Source organism: Carlito syrichta, unplaced genomic scaffold, assembly GCF_000164805.1.
Source record: "Carlito syrichta isolate Samal-C Ts95f unplaced genomic scaffold, Tarsius_syrichta-2.0.1 Scaffold308187, whole genome shotgun sequence".
Lineage (NCBI taxonomy): Eukaryota > Metazoa > Chordata > Mammalia > Primates > Tarsiidae > Carlito > Carlito syrichta.
The window spans coordinates 162,309-176,403 of record NW_007252283.1 but is presented as its reverse complement, the minus strand read 5'-3'; the positions used below and the strand labels follow the sequence as shown (position 1 = coordinate 176,403).

Genomic DNA, 14,095 nt, shown 5'->3' with positions numbered 1-14,095 from the left:
GGGGATTGCAGGGTCATATGGGAGGTCGATATTTAGAGCTTTTAGGAATCGCCACACTGTTTTTCCACAGAGGTTGCACTAGTTTGCACTCCCACCAACATTGTAGAAGCATTCCCTTTTCGCCACACCCTCTCTAGCAACTGTTATTTTTTGAGTTATTGATAATTGCCATTCTGACTGGAGTTAGGTGGTATCTCAGTGTGGTTTTGATTTGCCCGGCGCCAAGCCGCCAGTCACCCAGGGAGGCTCTAGGCACCCGCCCCTCAGAGATACCAGCTCCATTTCTGGCTGAAGTGCCCTGTGAGGGGCCCACCCTGGCTGAGGCACCCAGCGTACGACCCCATGCTTGTGTAGGGGAACAGCATATCTTAAGGAGGTGCTGATCAGCCGCTCTCAGCTCCAGAGGAGGGAACTTGCAACTTTCTCACCAGATCCAGCACCCAGCTGTGCATTTTCTGTTTTTACAGGAAAGGAGACAGGAGTAAATAGGAGCAGACAGGGGCACGTTTGTGATTGGGTGGCAGGTCAAGAGAGGGTCTCTCTCTGAAGGTAGCCCCGGAGAGAAGTAAGACCGAGGGAGGGTTGAGGGGAGAGAGTATACGTTGACAGTCTACCAGGATCACATAGTAGGACTGTCAGGGAGCTCCAGGTGCAGGCTACCACCCAGGTGTCATGTCCTCAGTGGAATGCCGTCGCTCGGTGCCGGTACTGGGAGAGGGAGTTGAACTCGGTCGGTTGGGATTTAGAGGACGGAGTGAACTGGTGGCAGCACAGGTTGAATATCCCTTATTCAAAATGCTGGAGGCCAGAAGTGTTTCCAATTTGGGATTTTTTTCAGACGTTGGTCTGTTTGCATTATATATTTGCCAGTTGAGCTCAACCTGTCCTTTGCAAGGGAGTTATTCTAATGTAATAAAGCACTTGAGGTAGGGCCCTTGGCAGGGTGCCAAAGTTGGGTGTCTCTGATCCATTGCTGGAAGCCTGAGTGGAGACAGAGGCTGGGGGAAGAGTTTGGGAAACCATGGGTGGCCATCGCCCTCCCACACTGATATACCATAGCCCTTCTCTGCCTAGACCATGAAAGAGATTGGACATTGTTTGTTGAAGGGGTCTATCCTCTTATAGAATTGTGCAGATGACAACGTGAGGTCTTGAGGTGAAATAATTTGTCCACATATTCACAGTGAATGTGGTCAGAGCTGGAAGTCACAGCCAGGGCTAGCTCTCTGTGTACTCTCCACTCCACTGGTGTTTGTCGTGTCGTATGGCTGTGTGACTCATAAATGTTTCCATTGTAGATTCTTTCAGTACTCAACGATGGAACTCTGAAATGACAGAGCAGATGGTTTTCTGTTAGTGAATTTTTGGAAGATGTTTGGGAGACAGTCTGATTCTCTGGTTTCTAATACTTCAGTCTAAATGACTCAAAATGTTATCGTTTTTTAACTCAAATCCTTTAGAACTTGGAAAAAAGACATATCTTCAAGGCTCTGTACTGAAATCTGAAATCATCGATTGTACACAGTATGTTTTATAGATGAATCAATCACTTATGTTGTCTTATTGATTCTTTCACAGATTCCGTACGGAAATACGTCAGAACTTATTTTTAACGCAGTGCACGTAAAAGATGCAGGCTTTTATGTCTGTCGAGTTAATAACAATTTCACCTTTGAATTCAGCCAGTGGTCACAGCTGGATGTTTGCGACATCTCAGAAGTAACAGAAAGCTTCCGGGGTAAATGATAAAAGAAGCTGAATGTTGGAGTGGGATTGCCTTATTTTACTATATTTTAGATGTTTACTTTTCAATAATTTCAGAGTGTCAAAAATAGTGCCAAAAGCTCACGTATGTACTTCATCCAGTGTGGTGTCAGCAGTTGTTAAAATTTGATCTGTGTGCTTTGATCGCCTTTCTCTGTATACACATACACCCTTACACACACACACACACACACACACACACACACACACACACACACACACACACACCCTAGTGATATCCCTTCCATATTCGTTTGGTGCTAAGAAAAAAACTTCTTTCAGTAAGTCAAAGAGCAGCATGTAGAGGTTTTCATGTTGGATCTGAATGTCACTCAAGGTGTCAATACATTGTTTGTCCCCATCAAAAAGATTCCGCAGCCAAGCACGTTTGGAAAACACTGAACTATTTTCCCTTCTTTAACTCACAGTGTGTACTAGCACTTTGAAATCTTTGAAAATTCCAGCACTAATATGTTTAACCTTATTTAACCCAACATTTTCTAAATGTGTTTGTCCACATTCTATTGTCTATAGAACATCTGTTAATATTTCTGGGAGCGCCATAGTTTTGTGAAAGCTAGTTTGAGAAATTTTAAATTATAGGAAAAATGTGTTTCTGTTTTTAACCTAAAGTTGTTATTGTTGCTCTTTTTTAATTTAAGGAAGTTTCGATGGCCTCTCTGAATCCAAGCTGCAAATCTGTGTTGAGCCGAGGTCCCAAAAGCTGATGCCAGGCAGCACCTTGGTCTTACAGTGCGTTGCTGTTGGAAGCCCTATTCCTCACTACCAGTGGTTCAAAAATGAATCACTATTGGTACATGAGACAAAGAAGCTATACATGGTAGGAAGTTATTTTGGAGGTATTTGGGGGAATTAATATGTAAAATAAATGGTGCAATTGAAATTTAAGGTGATCATCAAAACTCATATTTTTGGGGGTGTTTTCATGCTTTTAATATTTTTATGTCAAGTCCCTTGTGCTTTAATATTAATTAGCTCTTATATTTGCGAAAGTGGGCTTATAGGTACAGTGTCAAATGATATTGCCTCAAACTCACTGTTATTGGAATCATAATTGGCTTCCTGTTATTTAACCTAGTGAATCGAGCTACTCTAGCAATGTCTAAAACCTTCTGGACTGTTATGTTTTGGAGGTTTTTTAAAACACAGAATGACTTTTTCAAGCCAGTTGAAATTGAAATTGAAGAAGAAATGTGTACATCTTCTGATATTGATATAGGTGCCTTATGTGGATTTGGAACATCAAGGAACCTATTGGTGTCACGTGTACAATGATCGAGACAGTCAAGATAGCAACAAGGTAGAGGTCATCATAGGTAAGCCGTATTCCTTACTGTTCTGACACATGGACTATACTATACACTATGTGGACTGAAACATTTAAGCAAAGGAAATTCTACTACTTTTCACCCCATGCTACTTAAGGGTGTGTTAAGTGTCAGGAGTTATATTTTTATATTGAAATTTGAGAGAATGCATACTAAATTCATCATGTAGGTTCACATACAAAGAACAAAAGGAACCCAAAAAAAGTGATCTGTTTTATTCAGATCACTTTAGTTAATTTTTAATTTTGTGGTTTATTTTAAACATATGACAGAATTGTGTTTTATAAAGTTTTAACTATGAAAATCTTGATTTAATGGAAAAATTTTGTGTGTGTGTGTCTCCCTTACCAACCATAGAGTTAGATGTTCAGTATATGCTTTTTTCCTTTTTCTTTTCTTTTTTTTTTTTTCTAAGAGACAGGATGTTGCTGTGTTTCCCAGGCTGTACTTGAACTCCTGGGCTCAAGTGATCCTCTTGCCTCAGTCACTGAGACTAAATGTTTAAAATGTTTAAAAACAAACATTATAGGAAAAAAGGATTACTAATCAACAGTCTTCCAAAATGAACTGCATAATTTGGGAATTTGTTCTATTTAAGCTTTAATAGTCAGAGATGTTGATGCACATGTTGGTTTGCCAACATAGCTCTATGGTATTTATCTCTGCTTATTTAATGGGTGCCCTTCCTGAGATCATGATTTTCAATATATTCACATTTGTTTTCTCTGAAACAAGGAAGAACAGTTGAGGCAGTGGAATGCACTGAAGGTAGTGTAATTCTGTGGTTTGAAATCAAATCTCCTGCATGCTGGTTACTCTTGGGATTGGTGGAATGCTGGTAGCTTACTTAACTGAGTGCAGTGATGGAAAAAATACTAGCTCTGAGAAATTATTTTGGTTGAAGCATATTGTATCTTAGTCTTTGGAGTTTTATAAATAGCCACAGACACTATGAAATTGTCACACTATTAAAATAACTAATCTGTAGTTGACTTGCTGCTGTTTATAAGGACAAAGTTCTGACATAATATCTTTTGGATAGCGAACATTTGCAGCTAATTCTTAATGTTAATTTGTATCTACATAAAATTTGTAAAAACAATAGGTGGCTATAGATACTGTCATGGATATTTGTTTAAATCATTTCATGTATCAGGTAGCCACGATAAGATGCTTCTCAAGTGCAAATACAGTTTCTATAAAAGTTCCAAGAGGTCGGGCTTGGTGGCTCAGCCTGTAATCCCAGCACTTTGGGTGGCTAAGGCGAATGGACTGCCTGAGTCCATGGGTTCGAGACCAGCCCCAGCAACTTGGTGAGACCTCATCTCTACATTAAACCAAAAATTAGCTAATGTAGCACACACCTGTAGTTCTGGCTACTTAGAAGGCTGAGGCGGAAGGATTGCCAGAGCCCGGCAGGTCAATGCTGAGGTGGCTGTGAGCGTGCTACTGCACTCTAGCCTGGGCAATGGAGTGAGACTCCAACTAAAAAAAAAAAAGTTCCAGGCGACTGATCATTTAACACATGTTTTATCAAATATTAACTATTCTATTTTAATATAAAATTGGTAAAGTTTTTTTTTAACGCTATAAGGCTGTAGATTAATCTACCATATCACATTATAATGTATAAAGACAACTGAAAAAAAATTTTTTTTTTTTTTGAGTTGGAGTCTCACTCTGTTGCCCAGGCTGGAGTGCAGTGGCACACTCACAGCCACTGCAGCCTCAACCTGCTGGGCTCAGGTGATCTTTCCACCTCAGCATTCCAAGTAACTTGAACCATAGACACACACTACCACACTCGGCTAATTTTTTATTTTTTGTAGAGACAAGATCTCGCCATATTGCCCAGGCTGGTGTCTCGAACCTGTGGGCTCAGGCAGTCCTCTCGCCTCTGCCTTCCAAAATGCTGGGATTATAGGCATGAGCCATTGCACCCAGCTAAAAATATTTCAGCATAAATTTCTAGCTTGTTTTAATTAACTAAAGCATTGTACTTAAATTGTAATCGTAAATATTAAAACTTGGATTATGTGTTCTTAGTGTAATGTCACATTGTTTTGCAAAATTAGGTCTGTGGACAGCAAAGTATTTTTTCAATTTCTGCCTCTTTATTACATAACCGTTAGGCTCTACTTGGGTAAAGTAAGAAAATAATGTTAACTCTTGGGTTACCTGGTTTTTCCTGTCTTTTGTGTCTCTGTGGTATCACTTTGAAATGCTATAATTACTGTTTTCATCCTAATACATAGTTGTGAGCAAGAATTATGTCATACAAGGAAGTTCTAATCCCATGATCAGTTAACCCTACATGAGGGAAGCCATGTGAAGAAATCCTCATCAAACTCCTCTTCCTTTCTTAATTCTTGTCTGATTACTTGGTTTTTAAAACTTCCTGACATTGGAGACCTCTAAGAATAAGTAAAAGGTAGTTTCTGTTTAGCTTCAGGGTGATGCACGTGAGTTATCACTTTGCTGCTTCTATACCTGCGAGATTCTCTACATAACTTTTGCAGTGGCAAGCATACTATTAAACAATAAGTTTCAAATAATTCTATTCAGAACACATAGAGATGAAAATCCAGCTGTGCAGTTGCTTCAAAAATTTCAGTTGCAAAAATTCACAAAGTTGAGACATTGTATATGAACAGTCTCCTTTTTTTTTTTTTTTTTTTTTTACTTATAAAGCATGGTATCCTCTATTTCATTTTGTTAAAGATACTTGCTCAGACTATTCAACCATTAAAAAAAAAAGAATGAAATCCTGTCATTGGCAGCAATGTGAATGGAATTGGAGGTTATTTTGTTAAGTGAACATAATAACAGACACAGCAAAACAAATATCTCATGTTCCCACTCATCTGTGGGAGCTAAAAAAATTGATCTCACGGAGGTAGAGAGTGGATTCATGGTTACCAGAGGCGCGGAAGGGTTGGGAAGATAAAGGGGGGTTGGTTAATGGGTGCAAACATATAGTTAAATAGAAAGAGCAGCCAGGCTCGGTGGTTCAGCCTGTAATCCCGTGCTTTGGGAGGCTGAGGTTAGTGGGTTGCCTGAACCCGCAGGTTCGAGACCCGCCTGGGCAACTTGGCGAGACCTCATCTCTACAATAAATCAAAAAATTAGCCGGCCGTGGTAGCGCGCACCTGTAGTTCCAGCTACTTGGAAGGCTGAGGCGGAAGGATCACTGGAGCCCAGCAGGTCAAGGCTGCGGTGGCTGGGAGCGGCCACTGCACTCCAGTCTGGGTGACAGAGTGAGACTCCAACTCAAAAAAAAAAAAAAATAGAAGGAACAAGTTCCAGTATGGGCAGCATAGTAGCATGACTGTAATTAACAGTTATTCACTGTATATTTCAAAATAGGTAGAAGACAAGAGTTGAAATGTTCCCAACTCAAAGAAATGATAAATGTTTGAAGCAGATGGATATCCTTAAATACCCTGATTGGCTCATTACACATTGTATGCTTGTATCAAGATATCACTTGTATCCCATAAATATGTGCAATTACTATATATCAATAAAAAAGAGAACTTGATCAGGATGGGGGGTGGGGTTGAACGGGTGGATATTTTTTAGGGCAGTGAAACCATTCTGTATGACTAACTGTCATGGTGAATACATACATGCTAGTTTTAAACAATCACTTAGGTCAGAAGAGGGGACCCCCAGATGGAACGCAGACTGTGAAAAAAGAATCCAACTATATTACCAAGTTATGAGGCAGCCTCATCGAAGAGGGGTGCGGGAGTAGGGTGCTGCTGGCCTGAACATCTGGAAACGAGTCTGGTCTGTGAGACCGGAGGCAAAAGCAGTTGCAGTCACCCCGTGCCCAACTGCTTGATTTTATGTCACATCTGAGAACAAAGTTCCTCTTAAAATCTCACGAATAGTGTAACATTTGTAATTTATTGTCAGTGTTAATTTTTGTCTTCATAGCATTTGTAAGTTGGCTGTCGTGTCGTGAATATCTGCTCGTTTTACCTGTTCATCACCCACCATAGATGTCCCACAGGGAGGTTTAGGTCAATTCTGAAACCACTGTCTCTCCCCAAAACACATTATGTTTTGAGAAACCATGAGTCTGACCACCAGAAAAACATCAGAGAAATCCTAGTGAATGAGTTACTCCTCAAAACTGTCAACGTGACCGGTTTGGTGGCTCAACCTGTCATCCCAGCACTCTGGGAGTCTGAGGCAAGTGGATTGCCTGAGCCTGTGGGTTCAAGACCAACCCGGGCAACTTGGCAAGATCTCATCTCTACAGTAAATGAAAAATTAGCCAGGTGGTGGTAATGCACACCTGTAGTTTCAGCCACTTGGAAGGCTGAGGCAGAAGGATCGCCGGAGCCTAGCAAATCGATGCTGGGGTGGCCATGAACAGGCCACTGCATTCCAGCCTGGGTGAAGGAGTGAGACTCCAACTCAAAAAAAAAAAAAATACTGTCAATATCATCACAAACAAGGAAAATCTGAGCAACTGCCACACCCAAGAAGAGCCTAAGGAGACATAGTCAATGTAATACGGTATCCTAAGTAAGTTCTGGAACAAAAAAGAACACCAGTGGTTTATTAGCTGTGACAAATATACTGTACTAACAGATGTTTATGATAGGAAGACTACGTGTAGGGTATACAGAAACTGTCCGTACTGTCTTCACAGTAGTTCTGTAGACCTTAAAATGTTCTACAGTTGAAAGTTTGTTTAAAGAAAGACCATTTGAGATTATTAATTAGTTTCAGGAAGTTTATAGTTTAGGTCACAGACAAACCTATCTTGTCTGTTTTTAATTGGCCAGAATAGCCAAAACTGAATAAAGTCTGAATGAGCTTAGTTTTTATCATTTAATGAAAACAGTAATAACTTGGAAGTCCTGAGTGGTAAGCACAGCGATATTCTTTCTTATTCAATATTCACATGGCTTCTTCATTTAACTTGAAAAGTCCTAAACTGATAAAGCATTATAGCATGATTTAACAGCTCAAAACTACTTCCTTGATTAGTCTTACTGTTTGTGCTAAATGGGCAGTTAGATTACTTGAAGTTAATTTTTTGTTATTTCATTTTAGATGAATTAAATAATCTCGGGCATCCTGGTGAGTAGTACAAATGTAAAGCTTTAATTTTAGAGTTTTAAGTTGTTGAATACAGTAAACTCTTTTGTAGATATTCTTTTGCCGTAGTAATATTGGTAACTTTTTTCTTACTGAAATAACATAATTTAATGTTGAAATTAACTACTTACATGAAGTATAATTTTCATGCAATGAAATATTTGAAATATTTTAAGTTATAAAACTATAATGGTAGAGAAGTAAGTATTTGAGGCAATTGAAACCTCAGTGTATTTTTTTTAATCATTGTGTATGACTCCTTATATCCTAAGAAGGGTGTTAATGGGGAAAGTATGGGATCTTTCATCTGAAAGACAGGAAACTGGAAGAGTAATGGGTAGCATTCACGGGCTTGTCAGACCTCTGGGACCTCACCCTCCATTGCTCAGTCATGGCATGTCTGAACTAGGTCGCGGGTGTCTTTATCGGAAGTAAGAAGTGAGTTCGTGGGGATGGTTGGCACAATGCAGGTGGGCTGGTCAGTGAGCATTAAGAGACTGGCAATCAGCAGGACTTTGCAAACCTCTGTAGGCCAGTATTAACCAGAATAGATTTCTGAAGAAGTTAAGCTAAAGGGAAAGCCTTCAACAGAAAGAAAAGTGTGTCAAAGTGAGAACTACATGGAGACAAGGGATAGCAGCATCAGTTATGGGCATCCCGAAATACGGAGATGGATCCTGTGAAAGGATCTGAAAATAAAACCTTACAGAGGTAGAAGAAGAAGGCAAATTGTGTCATTTAGTTGTAGAAAGCCCTGGTATTTCTCTGCATATCATTTCTCATTATCTTAGCGCCATAACTACTTCGCTTGGTGTAATACTCGTATTGCGATAATGAACATCTGTTTCCGTGATTACTTGTGGGCCTGTGCTGATTTGGATCTAGGCAAGTTAGACCCAGCAGGAAGCCACCATGGCCTGTGTGTCATCCTCCTTGATGCCCTCGAGTTCACGTGATGAAGCCTCAGCAAGGCCTGCTTCAAGCATCCAAAACTCAAAGTGTCAAAAACCATCCTAGTGATTGTTTCTGTCACTCTGGATGGAATTCCCTTTCCTCGATTTGTCTGTTATTTCTTACCCTTCTTTAGTGAATGTCGTGAAAAGTTATTTCTGGAAAACTTTTGTAAACAACTACCAATAGCATTCTGAAATTATCCTGATCCCCTCTTTGATCATCTCCTTACTCCCCATAATCAAAGAGTACCAAAAATTTGAGTTTTAAAAAAGTGAGGGCCAGGCGCAGTAGCTCAAGCCTGTAATCCCAGCACTTTAGAAGGCCAAGGCGAGAGGATTGCCTGAGACCAAGGGTACGAGACCAACCTGGGCAACTTGGTGAGACCATGTCTCAGCAATAAATCAAAAAATAAACCAGGCGTGGTGGTGGGTACCTGTGGTTCCAACTATTTGGAAGGCTGAGGCAGAAGGAACGCCTGAGCCCTGCAGTCACCGTGAGCATGCCACTGCACTCCAGCCTGGGCAACAGAGTGAGACTCCAATCCAAAAAAAAGAGCAATATTTGTGAAAGCTTTTAATAGATAGACTCTCTGGGGGGGGGGGCATTTGTTTTACCAGAAGTGTAAACAGAGTTATCTTCTCAGTAGCAGTGGACACATGACTGATGGAACTACATTTTTCTCTGCATCGCTCTGGGTGGTGCTTAAGGTGGGGAAGGGTTTCATTTAACGTGTAACAGATGATGAATGCCTAGAATCTGGAATGAGACTCCCTACATTAGAATCCAGATATGCTGCTTACTAACTTGATAGCTTTGGGCAGGTGACTTGATCTTTCTCTGACTCAGTTTCTTAATCTGTATAATGTTTAATAATAGTACATATCTCATAGGGTAGAGTGAGGTCTTGTTAGATCTGTTGTGCATGATGTATGCATAGCATGCCAGCCAAGGCATCAGTAAATGTTAGCAACTGCTGCTACTTCTTTTTTTTGAGTTGGAGTCTCACTCGGTTGCCCAGACTGGAGTGCAGTGGACGCTCCTGGCCACCACAGCCTCCACCTGCTGGGCTCCAGCGATCCTTCCGCCTCAGCCTTCCGAGTAGCCGGAATTACAGGTGCGCGCTACCACGCCCAGCTGATTTTTTGATTTATTGTAGAGATGAGGTCTCGTCTGCCCAGGCAGGTCTCAAACCCGTGGGCACAAGCAGTCCACTCACCTCAACCTCCCAAAGGCGCGGGATTACAGGCTGAGCCACCCAGCCCGGCTGCTGCTACTTCGTATGGACACCACCACCACCGTTTTCAGATTGTAATTTCTACCCAGCTTGCTAAGGATTATTACCCCCAGCTGGGGCAGTCAGTTGTCAAAGGAATTCCCCTGCCTTGATTCTGATTCTGAGCATTCGTGAATGTTTTTATCAAAAATCTAAAGATCTGATAAGTTAGCTGTTAGAAACTATGTTCTGTATCTTAATGACACTGCTGATGTTTTCATTCATTTTCATGTATCTGTAACTCTGGAAGCATTTATATCTTGGATAATAACATCTTACCTTTATTGCATTTTTTTCTTCTTACAGCTAATAGAGAGCAAACAACCAACCAGCCCCTGGGTGAGTAGAGCTTCAAAGTCCATGACCAAAATAAAGTTATTGCATTTAACTCTGGAAGAGATTGAACACGTTTTAATTTACTGTTTTTATAAAATTTGAATAACATTGGGACCAAATGTTTTGTTTTTTAAACATGTAAGAGGAAGTTTAGAAGAGGAAGCTTAAGAATAATTACAGATTCAGTTTCTAGGGTCAAGTCAACTTCTGTGAGTGATTTGCATGTTTCTGGCAACATGCAGACAAACATGTAACCAAAAAGAAACATGTACATATCACATAGTTAACACAGATAAAGAAGTGATTAACACTATCTCTTGGTGGGAGATAGAGATTAGGAAAGCATCCCAGAGGCTGTAATTTGCTTTAGAGTTTGCTTTCCCGTCTTCTCCAGTGGGAAGACGAGAGGATTAGGACAAAATGGAAATGAAGAGTTGCACTTAAAGAATACCTAGAAGAAGAAAATAAAGGGAAAAAAATTAAGAAAGTGGGAGAGGATTCGGGAGATTCATACCATTTAAGTTGAGTAGATTATATTTAAAGATGGATTTTTTTTCCAAAAAGTCAACATCTTAATCCTGGAAAAAGTCAGGTAAAATAATGTCTAAGATTTGTCCACTGGATTCAGCTATTGAAGAAATGATTGATGACTTTCATTGAAGTGTTGAAAGTGCCTAAATGTGTGCCAGTTGCTAAATTATGCTGGGTATTTAAATATGGGTAAAATATATAAAATAGTGGATAAAGTGAGTAAGTGAAGACAGACTACAAATTAATTTGTTGGAAAAAATGATGAGTTGACGTTAACTACATGAGGCATGTATTCAAAGGTTTTTGGGAAGTGGGAAAAATATGAGAATATTTACAGTTGAAGGGGAACGATCTGTTGATATTGTCTAGATTACAGTGATCCATCAAAGAGGGTACAATTTATGGAGCAAGTCCCTAGAAGAGATGTAAGGGATTTGGGCTAAGGTGAAAAAGAGAGAAATTGGCTTTAATCAGAATGTCAGATCTTCTTCTTTTGAGATTAGAAGTAAGGAAAGATTGGAGAAGATGTAGAAGGATTTGCTGGGGAATTGAGGGCATTTTTAGTTGGTGGCTTTTCTTTCTAGGTAATTAAGCATAGTCTATGCTTAAAAGACTGAGTAAGGCTAAATATAAAAATAGAAGCAAGGTGTGACCATCTGTACGTGAAACAGTAATGAGAGAGTCCAACTAAGACTTTTAAAAACTAAGAAGGTATAATGGTACAGATCAACTGTGGGACTTTTCTGTTTCAGAACTCAGCTTTAAAATAGAGAGGTCAGGCCGGCCTCGGTGGCCCAGCCTATCATCCCAGCACTTTGGGAGGCCAAGACGAGTGGATTGCCTGAGCCCGCAGTTCCAGGCAGCTTGGCCAGACCTTGTTTCTACAATAAATCAAAAGTTAGCCAGGCATGGTAGCATGCATCTGCAGTTCCGGCCACTTGGAAGGCTGAGGCAGAAGGATCGCCAGAGCCCAGCAGGTCGACGCTGGGGTGGCCATGAGTGTGCCGCTGCACTCCAGCCTGGGCGACGGAGTGAGACTTCAACTCAAAAAAAGAAAAGGCAGACTGACAAAGTGATCCCTCTGTTCATTTAATAAGTACTTATCAGGTGTCTACTGTGTGCGAGGCACTGTGATAGTCAGTTGTAGAGGGCACATCCAGAAGAGAGCAAGAGAGTTGGATTTGGAGGATTTAACCAAGGTTAAAAATAGCATAGGGAAAGAAAGCCTTGAAAAGGCTAACAAACTGGGAGAAAACGGAGGAAGGAGGAGGTTTGAAAAGTTCACTGAGTTGAAAGAACAAGTACAGTCGGGCAAAACTGTTCAAAGAATGGGAGGTGGTTGAGGTCACAGAGAGGAAATGTCTTGTTTTAGATTTCAGAGGTGATGCAAAATCCAGGTCACGATAATGGAGTTGGGTGGCAGCGAAGGTGAAGGCCCTTGACGCTGAAGAGGACAGGGCCTGTGAATCACCACCCTAAAAAAAAGCTGCTATGATTCATTCATAGTGGTAAGTTCTTGTGTGCTCCAACTGCGTGGTCTTTCCTCTAGATCCCAGACCTCACTGGTTAAGAGGGACCTATTAAAATCATGTTCTGAACAATAGCCATCCTAGTCTATAGAAGCATATGTATGTCTTAAGTACACAGAATAAAATGCAAATGTAACTGGATTGGTTGTTGGAGATGGTTTAATCACAAATAGGCATTTAGTCGTAATACCAATAAGCTTTTCGCTTAGTGAAATATATAGCTTAATCCTGACATGTAGATGTTTTTCTCATTTTTAGTAGGTGAAAATTTAAAGCTGTAAGTGTTTCATAAACTTGCTCAGGATTATGCAGGTTAGTAATTGAGACAGAATTGAAACCCAGATGCCAGTGATCCTATAGCTCCTATTAGCTCCGTTTTTCAGGTATCCATTCTCAAACACATCCTAACTGAAAGAATAACAAGATAAGCTGAATATCAGGTCAGCTTCTATCACTGAAGTTCACCAAGCACTTATCTAATGTCTCATCTATGCTACCCTGTGTGAAGTAAGAGAACAAGCCTTAGTTCCTGAACTCAAGGCATTGCAATCTTAACAGGGGAGTCATTCATTATTAAATGAGTAATACAGTACACGATACATGCCATAGTAGAAATGTGTAAAGAATCTAGAAATTGTTCGTAGAAGATGGTATTCAGATTTGTCTGGGAGAGTCAGGGAAGGCTTTACCTAAGAGGAAGAACCCAGGTGAGGTTTTTCTAGGATACATTGGGAAATCCCAAGTAGACGAAGTGAGAATGTGTGTTGAGGCAGAAGGGGTGAAATTTCATTCAGAAATGAAAGACAAAAAAAGAAGAAGAGATGTGACTTGGTGAGACCGAAGGCAGGAAATAGATCATGTGGGTGAGGAGCAAGCAGTTCGGTGTTGCTGGGAGGGAGGAGACTGGGAAGGAGTGGCCGGGGCTGGACTGGTGGTGTCGTTGTCTGTTGCTGAACAGCGTTATTCTAAATGGACTCTCTTAAGAGCAGCATCTCTTCTCTCTTGTGGTTCGTGAGTTGGACTCCTGTAAGCAGAGGTTCTGCTGGCCTCTCTCGAGGTCTGTCATGTGATTGCAGTCAGATGGTGGCTGGGACTGCAACATCCACACACCTGGCACCTTCGTGAGGGTTGACGAGAGACTGAAAATCAGTTTCTCTGTCTCTCTCCTCCCTTCTTTCTTTTCCTCTCCCTCATTCTCCCCCAGTTTCTTCTCCCTCCTTCATGGCCTCTCCCCTGTAGCT

At 40.8% G+C, this 14,095-nt stretch overlaps 1 protein-coding gene across 1 annotated transcript in view; it reads left to right on the top strand.

Moving 5' to 3' along the window:
- MALT1 (MALT1 paracaspase) overlaps window positions 1-14,095 on the top strand; it is a 130,972-nt gene that overhangs the window by 92,006 nt on the left and 24,871 nt on the right. The window contains exons 12-17 of the mRNA XM_021716123.1: window positions 1,579-1,738; window positions 2,427-2,605; window positions 3,005-3,101; window positions 3,849-3,881; window positions 8,187-8,213; window positions 10,765-10,797. Of these exons, the coding sequence (XP_021571798.1) occupies window positions 1,579-1,738; window positions 2,427-2,605; window positions 3,005-3,101; window positions 3,849-3,881; window positions 8,187-8,213; window positions 10,765-10,797 (529 nt within the window). The remainder of the gene's footprint in view (window positions 1-1,578; window positions 1,739-2,426; window positions 2,606-3,004; window positions 3,102-3,848; window positions 3,882-8,186; window positions 8,214-10,764; window positions 10,798-14,095) is intronic.